Source organism: Genypterus blacodes, unplaced genomic scaffold, assembly GCF_046128005.1.
Source record: "Genypterus blacodes isolate CSIRO-AG114 ecotype Tasmania unplaced genomic scaffold, CSIRO-AGI_Gbla_v1 ptg000131l_1, whole genome shotgun sequence".
NCBI classification, from domain to species: Eukaryota; Metazoa; Chordata; class Actinopteri; order Ophidiiformes; family Ophidiidae; genus Genypterus; species Genypterus blacodes.
Genome location: NW_027466933.1, coordinates 1506481 through 1521167, shown reverse-complemented (window position 1 = coordinate 1521167; position 14687 = coordinate 1506481). Strand labels below are relative to the sequence as shown.

The following is a 14687-nucleotide window of genomic DNA, read 5'->3' as shown; positions in this document are numbered from 1 at the left end:
CTGGCTAATGATGATAAAGGGGAAGGAGGGAGAGAGGTAGAGAGAGAGAGCAGCAGGACTTTAGCAGGTTGTCATCCTCTGCTCTTGCTCTTTTCCGAGGGGAGCCAGCTGCCAAATCCCCGAGCATGCTTAACAATTCCATTACCGCCGTGCAGAACACCCACACTCCTCTTTTGAAGCCAGGGCATTTTAGAGAAGAGTTTATTGACTTCAAATTGTTACCACTTGGGCCTTCTCCTCTCCTCTCCTCTCCTTTTTTTTCTCACTCAGAATAACAATAAACCTGAGCGTCAAAGCTCCAGCCTGCATAGCTCCGAGCTGAAACTTAAATGATGTTTGCTAAGCGGAGTTGCGGGAAGTGTGTGGAGTGACAGTTGCTCGGTGTGCTGCCAGCGTGCAAATGTTAGCCGGCACGCTAATTCTGATTGCTCATCATTGGCAGGGTTTTGCTCAGCAGTGTGGTTTCTGTTAACATCCTTTGGCCTCTTTTACAACGGAGCTCATCTGTGGACCAAATGTGTCACACAGCGAGACGGGAAAGATTCTGTCTCACCCTGCTGCTGTAGTAACGATGTGTGACAGACAGCTGGACTCACCATCGCCCTCTCCTCCCTTTTATACGCCCCCGTACTGTATGGCACACACGGACATTGGCCATGTGGTAACACCGGATGACTTGTCTCTCTATTTTGGTGATTTCTCCCCCCCCCACATCACATCGAGCACATGCTGGGAGTAATGTTTTGTTGTGACCCGTGCAGTGTAACCTTCTGAAGTCCAGAGTTGGAACAGAGCTACTGTGGGACACTTATAGCCTCTCAGCTGCTGGGACCTTTAGTATGCAGGAGATGCAGAGACACCTCTGTGGGTCTGGGGTCAGGGGTCATCATGCAGATTCCCCAGGTCTATGGGATGATCTTACTCTATCGATCTGTATGTATGTATGTCAAAGTATGTGTATGAATGTATGTATGTGTGTGTGTGTTTTTAGGCTCTATATTAACTCTTTCCGTCTTTGTAAATCTCTACAAACCCATCAAAATATTATTGCTGTATTTCCAAACTGAACGGCCTCTGCTCCTATCTGATCTCACCTGTTTTAAAATACCACTCTAAACATATGAACTCCACTGTCCTCACACCATCAGCAACCAAACCCCCTTAACTCCAGCCCCATCACCCTTAACCCCTGCCTCCCTGGACCAATTCCTCCCATATGATCCATGTTTGAACCAAGCAGCAATAATGTTCACAGATCCTTACCAGACGTCTCTGGAGGTTCGTTGGCTCGAGCCGATGTTTTGAGATTTGCATTGCGACTTCCTGCCGACAGCGAAGGTCGCTTCTTCTTCCGCATGATGCGAATGGTTTTTGGAGCGTCAGTGGTTTCTCGCTTCCTTCATGATGTCATTGTGGCGGTTGCTAGGGTGGTTATATTCCTGTAGGCTGTGACATCATTAATGATGGCATGATGGGAGGGGGTACTGGGTCGGTCCCATTCATGCCAACTTTTTGGATATTCAAATAAATAAAAATTAAACCACTAATCCAGTATTAATGTCAAATACAATAGCAATGAACAGCATCCTGTGCAGGGTGGGAGGCAACTAAAGGAATGGTGCTCGCAACCCGGACAAACAAACTGCTGTCCAATCATAGCAGTAAGATGAAACGAAAAGCACCCGATAAAAAGCCGGAACCCTGAACTAATGTTTTTGTCAAGTTTGCACCAGAGTGAAAGAAGCACATCTGCCCATGGTGTGTGTGATGTGCTGATGGAGGGACGTGACATCATCCCTGATGTCAGTGTGGGGTTGCTGGGGTGGGACCAGTCAAGTCTCCCACTACTCTAACTTGGTAATCAATAAAGTATAGATTACCAAGTATATATAAAGTATCTATCTTTTCATACAGAGCCAGGAAATGGAGCCAAAGCACAGGGCCATTACTCCACTAACAGGCGGGTTCTCTGCCGCCAACAGGAAACTCAAAACCCAAATATATACAAAATGAAACGGCACAATCAGAGGAAAGCAGTAAAATCACACTTGTCTTTGTTCCATTATGTACTGAGCACTAGATCAAACAGAGGAGATGGAGGGAAGGAAGGACGGAGGAGTCCACGCAATATAGGAATAAATGTGTGGGCTGTGGGGGGGAGGGGGGGGGGTAATTCTCTGCCACTGGGTGAGTTTATCCAGAGGATCTGTTCTGCTTCAACTGAGTGAGAGAGAGGCCTGATAGGAACAGAGTGTGCCACACACTTGCTCGGAGACACACACACACACACACAAACCAGGACTTTGTCAGTCTTACCTACCGCTGAGTGTATCAGCACTCCTGCTCCAGAATCAGAGCTCCAATAACAAACTCTATTGGCTCCTCTGATTGGTCGCGGTAACACCACTCACTGGCTCTGGTTAGGGTAACCACGGCCACAGGGGGTTGATGGCCTGTCGCGCTTCCACTATTACATTGGCGTATTTATAGATGTCAATACATAGTACGTGCACATGTGCATTAAGCCGGTATGGAAAGCGTGTTCCACTCTAGCAGGGAGACTTTCAGAAGGCTCCAGTAAGGGACTGAAGAAAACACAAAGGAATAAACTCTCAGTAAATAAGGCCACCTATTTCTTCACACTCCTTTCCTGGACACACTACACCTTGGCTTTAATTAAAATGTACTTTGTCTTTTATCAGAGAGTGGGCAGGGGGTGTGGTGGACTTGCCCTTTATTCCATCCACCACGTTTCTCAGCAAAGAAAGCCGGTGGGTGCCAAACAGCAAAGCCTGCAGGATCATTATTTGAGTGCCAAAACAGCAGGAGAAGAGAAGGCAGCAGAAAGCTGGCCATTAAAATTCCTACCACCTTGTTGACTGCATCTCCCAAACCAGCTGTCACTTCCCTCTCAGGGCTCGGGTTCGTGCAGCAGAATGGTGAGGGCAGAGCGGCTTAGACAGAGTCTGAAGGGTGCCATGACTGAAAACCTCAGAGAAGCTGGAGGCAAGAAAGCCAAACCTGGAGCTGGACGTGGAAGGAACGCTCTGGGAAGCAGCGCTGGACATCAGCGTGTGTCTGAGACTGAGCCAATGCTGACCTTGGTCTGTCTGAGCTCCTGAGTCAGCCTGAGTATGAAGATGGAGGAAGTCAGGGATGTTGAGAGATGGACTGACCACTTTCCTCAACAAGCATTTAAGACACAGACAGGCCCACATTTCATCTCCTTCTTCCTCTGCTTAATAGTTGCTCCTAAGCGTCTCCATTACTCTCACGAATAGGTGAGGGGCAGAAATAGACGGAGCATCTCATGACAGGATGTGTGTGAGGTGTGGAGATCCTCCCTTCACGTCTCTGCGGTGGCACACAGGGACCACACAGCGAGCCGGAGCAGACAGTCGGTGTGCATTCACAGAGTCGGTCGGCCTGGTGGGGGATTTGTGCAGTGGACCTCGGAGGCTCCTGGGGGTCTTGCGGTGGCCGACAGTATTGGTGACAGTGTCTGGGGCCAGAAGCACATGAGGGGGGGACAGGAAGCTGCATGGCCCCTCAATATAAAAGAATAGTGGAAGATAGGAATTGTATAAACAGAATTAAACAGATCACGGATCTGAGTATGGATGGAGAAAAGAAAAAAAGAGTACGGAAGGATAACACAGAGGTGCTTGTGCCCATTTACTTGGGTGTGTGCGTGTGTGCATGTGTGTGTGCAGGCCCCCTCTGGTCTAAATCACCTGCTGATGGACAGGCCGGCGGCTGTCACTGGTGATGTGCTGATGGTCAGTCAGTGGCTCACTCCGCCAGCAAATCCCTACCGATGAGCCTCAAACACAAACACACACACTCCCCCTCCCTCGCCGCAGCCCTCCTCTGTGCCCTGTGATGCGCTGCGGTAGGTCAGGTAGGTAGACACGGCGAGCAAAAGAGAGAGAGAGAGAGGGAGAGAGGCACAGAGAGGTGAAAGGGGAGACTTTTATTATCACCATTGTTTCAAGCTCACTGATTCCCTCCCATCGGCGACTGCTCAAATGTCCTGTCTTTTCAACACACCTGAGCTCTCCCTCGCTCCCTCGCTCGCCCTCCATCCCCACTGCCTCACTCTCTCTCCCCTTCCCTCCCTCATTCTTGAATCTCAGAGCTCCAAATCCCTCCTTACTCCCCGTTTTGCTCCTCTCCTGTTTCTACCTTTTCCTCTCAATGGTCTCACACTGAGTTTGGGGAGAAAGGGGAGGGAGGGGGGGATAGAGAAGGAGAGAGAGAAAGAGGGGGAGAGAGGTATAGAGAGAGAAGGAGGGCGAGCGGCAGGCCTCTGGCTGTAAGGGAGAGTGCACCTGGATGGGCAGGCTTCCTGGACACGCTGTGAGGGGCTATTGTCCTGCATGTCAGCAGCCCCTCTCTTTTAATGGGGCCCGTATATCATCGTTCTGATTATGGCAGATGACTGGGACTTGGGGGAGGGGGAGGGGGAGGAGACGGCAGCTCTGAGAGAGACATACATCTGTGTGTGTGTGTGTGTGTGTGTGTGTGTGTGAGAAAGAGAGGAGTGTAGCGGGGAGGGAGGTGGGATGAAGGCCAGGTTTGGGGACAGAGGCTTAAAAACGCAGGGACCCCCAAATCCCCCATCGACTGAAATCCAAGCACTTAACCCGCCGATGGCTTTGTGAGCTGCGGTGGGGATTTTTTTCCTCCCTTTTTTTCTGGCCGTCATTCTTTTTAATGGACTCTCTCACTCCGTCTACTCCTCCCTCTCGTTCACCCGCCGGGGTCTGGAGCTGAGAAAGTTTTTTTTTTTTTTTTCGTCTATTGGTTTTTAACTTGTTTTCTTTTTTAGATGCGAGAGGAGAGGAAGGAGGAAGGAGGAAGACGCCGCTCGCTCACCTGTCCACTCCGACCCTGACGCCCTCTCAGAACAACTTGAATAAACTCACATACTGTGTGTGTTAGCAGCACAGTTAGCAGAAGTTCTACAGTGACATCAATCTAGTGTATACGAAGAAGACTGACTGAAAAGGTGATCGGGCTTCTGAGGCAGCAAGATCTTCAATCAGCTCAAAGACGGAATTTCATACACAAGCTTTACTGAAAATCTTTCCAGGTTTAATTACTACTGTACTAAAGTTTCACCTCTGTTAAGTAATATAAAAACAATAATAAAAAATTATAATCTTCTAGGAAACTATTGGCCACTGTTACTTTCAAAGTTGTTTTAGCTGCAGATCCTCTGTTTTGTGGCGAGCATGTTAAGTGTTAAAGTCCATTGTGGACATTATCGTCCAAATTATGACTAGATGAAAGACTAAAGTGGTCACGGAGAGAGAGAGAGAGAGAGCCAGCGAGCCAGCGAGAGAGAGCGAGAGAGAGAGAGAGAGAGAGAGAGAGAGAGAGAGAGAGACTCATTCATTTCAGGGCACAAATGCCACATAATTGAATAGGTGTTGTAAGAGATTGTCTGGATACTTTTCATATGAGTGAAGGGTCATTTCCTCCGTAATTAGCAGCCCATGCTGCAGTTTGTATACTGTGTGTGTGTGTGTGTGTGTGTGTGTGTGTGTGTCCATGCATGTGTATATTTAGAAACACAGCATGTGAACGTCAGCAGGTCATCTTTGTCAAGTCATATGCTTAAATAAATAAAAATTAGCTTTTTAAAATAGTGACAACAATTTTTCGAGAAAGTTTGTTCACGAGCAGAAAGTTTCCTTACATTAACACAACACTACAACAGTTTGTTTGTGTGTGTGTGTGTGTGTGTGCTCATTTCCCAGAGCTGATTAGGCGACAGCAGCCATACATCACACTCTGACCTGTGCTGCTGAATGTGGAACAAACATTGACCCACACACACACCACACACACATGCTCTAATGAAGGCATCCTGCTTCTTATCGTTTCATTCTTGTGTCTTGTTGCCGAGCCGAATTCGTTCCTACTTTGGGTTTATCCAAAGCCAGACGTTTTACAGCGGCGGGATGGAAAAGCTGTACGTTTGAAGTGGCGGTCCGGACGGCACTGAGGTATTCCAGGTTCCTTACTTCTTAACTGGGATGCAAGTTCATTGAATTTCTTTCCATTTCAATAAACATTGCGACCAGATGAACACCTATAGATCACGTATTTCCCTTTTTCCCCGAGAAATAACAGGAGGTGGAGGATTTACGGGGTGCGAGTTTGTGTCAGAGAACTTCCTATGTGGACGAGTGTGAGCGTGCCGAGGGTAACTATAATCCCACTGTGCCACTTGAATGGAGTCATTTTGAAAACAGTGCGTCAGTGTCCGCTGGCCGCTCGCTGCGTCAGATGAGAGGCAGTTAATGTGTCAGCAATTAGACCGGCAGTATATTTTGGGAAAAGCCCTTTATAAAAATATCCACGCGCTGTCCCAGAGAGTGTGTGGCGGCGTGCAGGCCTCGGTCTTTACGGCGTGCAAAAGTCATACGAACATACATAGAAAATGAGAGAGAGAGCGGTGAAAAAAGTGTGTGGGGCGTAGAACCCCCCCCGCCCCCCCTCTGTTCCTCTGCCGTGTCTGGCCGGCTGGCAGCTCTCTTGAGATTGGCAGGATTAGGTGAGAGCTGCAGATGACATCACGGGTAGGGGACGGGCCGCTCGCCTCGTAAAACTGCGCCGCTCGGTTTGTGCATCTACAGGGCCGGGTGCCAGAGCCAGGGTGTGTGTGTGTGTGTGGAGGGGGCGAAGGGGGCGAGGGGGGGAGGGGATCATTAGTGAGGTTTTATTGGAGCTCTGGGTAGGAACCGCTGGTACATGGGTGCAGACGCACAGGAAAACAGGATTCAGACAGGCCGGGTACTGCAGCTATTTGATTGCTCCCAGACCTTGCCTGCCCGCCTGCAGTGTTTGTGTGTGTGTGTGTGTGTGTGTGTGTGTGTGTGTGTGTGTACGTGCGTGTGAGAGAGAGAGAGAGAGAGAGAGAGACAGATTGTAAGTGTGTGTGTGTTTGTGTGTTTCTTATAATGATGATGCATGCAGTGTTGTGCAGGAGCTATAGTGTTGCGTGTGTGTGTTTGTGCGTGTTTGTGCACGTGTCTCTGTCCCTGGTGATAGAAACCAGAGATGTCCTCTCACTGCGGGGCGGTGAGCGGGTTGTCCAATGACGTTTTCTCTGACATCCCATAAAATGCATCACGGCAAAAGCCAGAATTCTTTTTCCCCCTCCAGGACTACAAAGCCTCCGTTGTCACTCCGCCTCCTTCACCTCCGTCTCCTTCTCCAGCGGCATATAGGAGACGACGGCGAGGATATCCAGTGGCGGCTAATACAAATCCCACGCACTAACCTCCAGATGGGCCGGCTGACTTTTACACTGAAAGCTCAGCGGTAGCCCGTCCTGACTCATTGTTTCAGTCCATATAAAATGAAATCAACCACATCTTCTGGGGGCGGCTAAGTGCTGGCTGCCTTCTCCAGTTATGCAGGAACAAATCCCTTTCTTCTCTAAGCGATGTGTGGCTGCGTCCTCTGTGATGATTCCGTGCCCTGAAATAGCTTCTAATGAGCCGTGCGGCGTCGCATACGCGAGGCCGGCGGACGGCAGCGAGACGAGTTGTCTCTGTGCGTCTGTGCGTCTTGTCGCTGACGGGCCGAGAGGAAACGCTACAAGCTCTGCATCCTCTCCATCACGCCACGGCTTGGAAACCAGCCATTCGTTCTGACCGCTGCCGTGGAGACGTCTGACCTCTCGGAGCTGGAAGGCCCGCAGTGGTCTCGTAAAAAATGCCAGCCGTAAAACAGCCGGGGGGGCGGGGGGGGGGGGGGGGGGGGGGGACAAGACGGCTCTGAGCCATTAGCTGGTGATACTGGATGAGATTTCATGAGGTGTCAGGGTGTAAGACTGGATGAGGAGAGGAGGTATAGGGTTGTGTCTCAGAAGTGATAGACGGGGAAAACATAATATCAAGCAGAGGTCTGAAGGCGAGAGAGATATATAACTGATCCGACTGCTTCATTTACACTTTAAAACACTATCTCACACACACACACACACACACACACACACACACACACACACACACACACACTTTGTTATCAATCGGGGTACAGACATTATTACCTATTACCTCCTTTAATGGTGCAAACAGGGGCGCACTGAGTAAATATGAGGTTTACAACTTCCTGCACATAAGGGCAGCATCGGCCTGATTGAAGCTGCTGCAGTTACACTAATTATAAAGGTCTGAGCTGATAATGTAGAAATATATGCATGATATTCCTGTGTATGCTTCTTTGTTTATGACAGAGTAAAGTGTGTCAAAGCCTCGACGCTTCTCCGTGGGCTAAATACAACGACTCGTGCAATTTGTCTCATTCAACTCTGGAAGAATTCAATTTCACATTTAGGGAACGAAAGACAGAAATTGTGGCCTAAATTGAAATCTTCCCAAAAAATAAATTCAAGTCATTTTTTCGCCGTCGCACAAACATGGCAAAGATTTGTGGTGAGCGGGGAAAAACCTGATCTGTGTGTGTTTTAAAGATCCGTCCCTTGGCTTCACTTAATTTGTGTTGTTTAACTTCAGCTTGATCCCGTTTAAGGTCTGATTGTGTATTTTTGGGGGTAATAAAAAGCCCAGAGTACTGTTTCCATATACAGAGAAAATAAACAAACAAGTCCATCGTAACAGAGGAAATGCTCTGTTGGTTGTTTTCCGCATGTTGGGTTGTGTAAGGTTAAGAAATAGTTTTTGTTTGGAGAGTTAGACGAGTGTCCTGGAGTGTCAGTTACACTACCAAGGCACCAGGGGGAGTGTAGCCAGAGAGAGGCTAACATGGACGAAAAAGAAGTCAGAGAGAGAGAGAGAGAGAGAGAGAGAGGAAGAGAGAGAGAGATCATGATACAAAAACACTCATAAACTTGTTCCTTCCAAGAGGGTGAAGGAGGAACAAGACGGAGGGAAAGAATGACTTGACACTCATGAGAAAACCTGCCCAGCTAATAAATCAGCTAACCTCCATCACACACACATACGCCCGCACGCACGCACGCCATCGTCTTAATCCTGTACATGTTTTCACTCCTTGAGTCCGTCAGTGAGAGTTGGACACTGGGGTGTTTACACGAGGCGAGCGGCCCTAGCTGGGGGCTCTGAACACCTTGTGGTCGTCGATCAAAATGAAACCGTTGCCATAAACACACTAATGAGGGCCGAGCTTTATTGTTATTTAGCTCACAGGTCGTTAAGTTAGTGTAAACCCACATATTAACCTGTGATTAGCCCGGCTGCACTAACAGTGTGTCACCAGCGCCGCTCATTCATCATAACATCTGAGTCACACACACACACACACACACACACACACACACACACACACACACTGTTACTCACATCCACAAAGGACAGTCAAGTGTTCCCCTTTTGATTTGTTTTTAATAGATTGATTTGGCTTCCCTTTGCTACTGTCCTGCCAAAATGAGAGGCAGGAGCGAGACAAACACAGCTCTACATGATGACCTGGACTCAAACAACTACAAATCAAATCCTTTCTGTTTTGGGTGGCATTTGTGTAGATAAATGCATGTGTGTGTTATTCATTAAACTCAGTTGTAAATGTCTTCCATACGTCAACAAGCTGCTGATCACACGGAATATACAAAACTAAAGATAATAAAGTTAACTAAAGTGATGGTTCTTTGTCGTGACAGCTTCCCGTCAGAGTAGTTTGATTCGGTGTCACGTTAAAATGTTGCGATGAATATTTCAGTAAATGCCAGAGTGAAGAGCTGAGCCTCCTCAGCTGTTTTAACAGGGAAACAACAAAGACAACACCTTCAACTGAGCTGCAGGAGAAAATAACTGAGCTTCATCTCCTCACAAACCAGACAGCTTCGGCTGATTGCAACATACGTGTGCCAAGACACAAAGTCCATAATCTGCCGCAACTTCTGAGACTCGGTCAATCAGACGACCTTCACATATGGGTTTTTTTTACGATATAAACCCTGAAATTAACTCAGAATGATGTGGAGCTTCACCTACGGAGCAGAAACCATGACGAGACGTGTGTGGTTTTGCATATTTCAGAGCCGGCCAAAGCAGGAAACCTTGCGGAGGAACCATGAGCACAAGCTGAGGCTGTCGCTACAGAACGTACCCGTGAGCATCCACGCAAAACACACAAGAATACACATATTAATTAATGATGTGTGTGTGTGGGCACATACATTAAAACCTGCAGGGCAACACAGAGGAAGTACGGAAGGATCCAAGAATAACAGAGCAGTTGGAACGTAAGTAGGAGAAAGACGGAGGCAAGAAAGAAAGACAGAGGGAAAGAAAGGAAAGAAGCAGGTCCGACCCCCGCAGACGGACAGTGAGCTGCTGAATACCGAGACCTCCAGCTGATTCCATTTCAACAGGAAACATGACGAGTCGGGGTCAAGACTCGATTCCTGTAAGCCGTCTGTTCTAGTCAGTTTATAGGGTACGACTAAATCTGTGATGTATTACAGGAGGGATGGTGTAATACTTTCAAAGGTAAGAGGTACAAGATTCTACGCAGTATTTGCCAGATATGGAGCCGATGAAAGCAAAAAATAAAATCTGAAAAATGCAGCGGTCTTGGCTCGACTCTTACGACTCTGCACCCGCTCGTCTAGTCGACCTTGAATTTGAAGAACAGTCAGTCAGTGTGTGTTCCACTCTAAACCCACGCTGGCTGTCCGTGTGTCATCCTCTGACTTCAACCCAGGGGGATTACAGTGGGAGGATGATGTCTGCTCCAGGCCTCCCTGCCTCTCAAGCACATCTATAACATTGGAGACTTCTCCGCAGTCACTAGGAGAACAAACAAAGCTGCATATCCGAGGGAGGATGAGAAAAGCATGATTCCCCTCCGTGATTTATGTGAGTCATTATCAGGTTCACATCTTCCTTCCTCTAAACAATCAAATCCCAAAAATCTATGGACAGCTTATGTTAAATCCAGAGGATGGTTTAGTGATTACAGTAACGACTGAAAATAGCCCATAATGACCACGGCTACGGTGGAACAACATGCAGGAGGAAAAAAGCTCCAGGGTAGAAAACTTTCCTGGGAATATTACACTGACATCACACCACTAATGCTTTTTATGGACATCTTCATTATCCGTCACTGGCTGCGGCTCAGGAAGCAGCGGGAAGTCCTCCAGGTAGGTGAAAGGCCTTTGTTTCTGCTCTCATAGTGGCTGCTGAGGCCAGGAGAGGGGGAGGGGGGAGGGGGGCACATGTGTGAATGCACTCACAGGTAAGCATAGTGTCGGTCAGTGTACGCCTGTGTGTGTGTGAGAAGGTGGAGACTGGGCCTGAGGAGATGTTTGCGTGAGTGTCTGTAATTGGCGGCAGAGGCAAAGTCTGTGAGCTGACATCTGCAGCTGATTTTTGGTGATAATAAATCAGGTTTCTCTCTCGGCTGGTGTGCTTCTCACTCACTTTCCTCTGCTTCTCTGCCTAATACACACACACATATACTCTCTCTCTCTCTCTCTCCCTCTCTCTCCTTCTCGTTTCCTTCTCATTTCCTCAAACCTGTGGAAACTCAAGAACTAGCTGTACAGAGTTCCTGCAGGATTCTGGAGCCAGGCTCACTTGTTGGGTGGCCACACAAGTTGAGTTGTGAAAGCTCCTTCCTGGCCAAAGCTGCAGCGGGAGAGAAAGTAAAGGAGTGTAAAAAAAAAGAAAGAAAGGACCTGCTCTGTGATTATCAGCGAGTGGAGGTGGATGGAGACAACGAGGTGTGAACAGGCCACAGCTGAGGGGAACAGAGCAGAGGCAGCACACCAGCTAGAAGGTTCCGTGTGGAGCTCAGGATCTGCTGACTTCACCCGCCTCCATCACACGCACACGGCTGGATTAATTGCAAAGGTTTACAATTTAGCCATTTTCTCTCCACATCAATTTCCTGTTACAGCTTTAAGCCATTGCGCCCAAATTTAGGTCTGAATGATTGACCTTCTTCTTGTTACACTGCAGAGAGGGGGAGGGGGGAGGGGGGAGGGGAGAGAGGGGTAGAGGTTCCTTTTTGGAGCATATCTGGCATGAGGTTGAAGAGTTTGTACTTTTAATATGCATTTCCACTAAACGTGATCAAATGCATGCTCCAGAATAGAACAGGGTCTCATTATACACAAAAGCGGAGCACATGTATGTGTGTGTGTGTGGTGTGTGTGTGTGTGGTGGGGCTGATGTATGAATATGGATGTGTGTGCATGTGTACTAAATGTATGTGTCAGTGTAGAACAGAGCAGGAACTCAGGGGGACGGGGGTTCATTTCCCCGTCCAGCAGGGGAAAGGAGAGCTGTCCGGGTCGGGAGAAGCCTTTGTTCACACACCAACACACAGAATTCCTTAAACACACTGAGACAGCGACGGAGTTTCTCCCCCCCCGACCCCCGCCCCACCAGATCGTTCCTGTTACGGCGTTTTCACTCACGCTGCTTCCTTCCTTTCTGAGTAGCCGAGGCCAGACAGGTGTAATGATCGGGCTGTAAAATCCGTCTGACCTCGACCCAGCAGCTGGATCACACATGCCTGATGGAGTTCAATTTACCGCCTCAAATTGAAAAGAGGAAAGGTAAAGAATTTATTTAAGGGTCCAATGAAAGAGCGTCTCTAAGAGTTTGAGAGTGAAATATTTACAGCTGGAATGGGACGAGGCAGAGGGGGAGGCTGGGCCGGCTCTGGAATGGAACCTAACCGAAGATTCTGGAACTAAGAAATCATTTATTCACAAAATCAAATAAAGTATTGGTATTTTATCTGAGGTGAACACAGTTTTGTAGCTGTAACTGTACTTTAAAGGTACGAACGGGCTTTCACATGATGAAGGGGGAGATTTAGGGGTACAAAACAAAAACTATGAAGTTGTTCTCTCTCTTATGTACTGAATAATAATACAGAGGATTTTCCGGAATGATCAGCAGTCGCATCCAAGCCATTTCTCCGTCTGATCCTTTTCCTTTCTAAAGCAGAGTTGTGACCTCGGGCGGGGAAGTAAATGTTTGTCCTCGCTGGTGTTCAGACGAGCGTCTTAACCGCGTATCGTGGGTATGGTGTGGCTGTAATCTGGAGTTGCAGCCACACTCGGGTCTACATGTTGTCTATTACCACATTTGGATCTAATTTGCAGCAGTGTTTAGCGGTTGCGGTGGGAAGCCTGCAGCATCTTCCTTTGCCATGATGAAATTGGTAAGTGATGGTTCACGTCGGAGCGTTCACGTCGTGTTGTGTTATAGAATTAGTCACGCGTGCTTTGGAAGAGAAAAAGGAAACAACCAGCATACAAGTCAATTGTTAACATCACACGTTTAAATGATAACTTCTTTTGAGACAAACAGACGTGGTACAGATGCTTCAGTTACCAGAGTTACTACGACTGACTCCTAAACTATAGGTACTTCTACAAAAAGCTCCTTTCTCCTTTCTTAGGTTCATTTAACAAAGTCATTCAATTACAAAAAAATCCCAAAGTAATAAGTGAACACAAGGTAAGTCTTACTTTATGAGCTCACGTTTAAAAAGAGTCTGATGGATTTTTCTTCCCCAAATTGCGACTCACTTCAAAATAAAGAGCCAACACAGAACTTTCTGTCCATTTCCCTCCAAAACATGAGATGTTACACATTAATGATCATCTCAAACTTCATCCCTGAGCAAAGTGTGTGAGTCTCACATAGAAGGAGAAATATACGGCCTGGTCCGTACGCCATTAAAGTATATGGAGCATTACCCATAATGCACAGAGGGACCGTGCCACGGTTTTATTACAGGTTTACAATGCACTGGTGGAATAACAGCAGCTTGTTTTCTTAGGTGGAAGATGGAGTGTGTGTGTGTGTGTGTGTGTGTGTGTGTGTGTGTGTGTGTGTGTGTGTGTGTGTGTGAGTGTGAATTAGGACCAGGTGTAGAGACTATAACGGGACAGCAGGTAGCTCTGTGTGTAGTCAGTCTGTTCATCATGGAGGATGGCAGTGTGTGATCGTTAGGCGCTTGTTCTAAAGCGCTCGTTGAAAATCCAAAACATGAAATTCAAATGTAACAGTACAGCTGACACAACAAAAACAGTCCTGAAACAAAACACATCGTACTTTCACCTATTATGGTCAAATCAAATCAAACGTCAAGCCAACTTCCTTGCAAATCCGTTAATGACTGGAGTTCTTTCATTTCCTCCTAAAGGCCTCCCAGGTCAGAATTCCCAAGATGCACGTCACACCAAAACACCCATTAAAACCTCAGAACATAATAGTAAATTTGATCCTATTACCTGAAGTTAACATCTCCAAGCTTCCCCGTAAAACTAGACAATTTATTTATGGGCCCAGTCCCTGGCTCAGGAGTACACAACATGTTACTTAGTAGTGAGTAGTTAAACAACCTGACAGCGTTAACTCCAGGCTAAACACTTCTGTCACACACTAACACAAAAAAGATCACAAAACGTATTTCAGCTTTTTACTACAGACACTACAAATGTTCCGCGAAATCCAGGCGGAACATGAAAGCACCTTTTCCACCATAAATACTTCCTATAACGCCGCTCATCTCAGGTTTTAAATGGACGCAGACAAGACACGGTACAAACACAGCGGCACCGCACACATATTAATCTCTCCGACTGTAATGGCTCTCGAATAACCTGAGCGACTTGAAAAACAATACCTCCCAAAGCCTCTTTATACCGAACACAATGC

At 47.4% G+C, this 14687-nt stretch overlaps 1 protein-coding gene across 1 annotated transcript in view; it reads right to left on the bottom strand.

Moving 5' to 3' along the window:
• Nucleotides 1–3308: 3308 nt before the first annotated feature.
• The window catches only part of LOC143010830 (chymotrypsin-like elastase family member 2A), a 46126-nt gene continuing 34747 nt past the window's right edge, over nt 3309–14687 (bottom strand). Inside the window, exon 8 of the mRNA XM_076163375.1 lies at nt 3309–3502. Within this exon, the coding sequence (XP_076019490.1) occupies nt 3309–3502 (194 nt within the window). The remainder of the gene's footprint in view (nt 3503–14687) is intronic.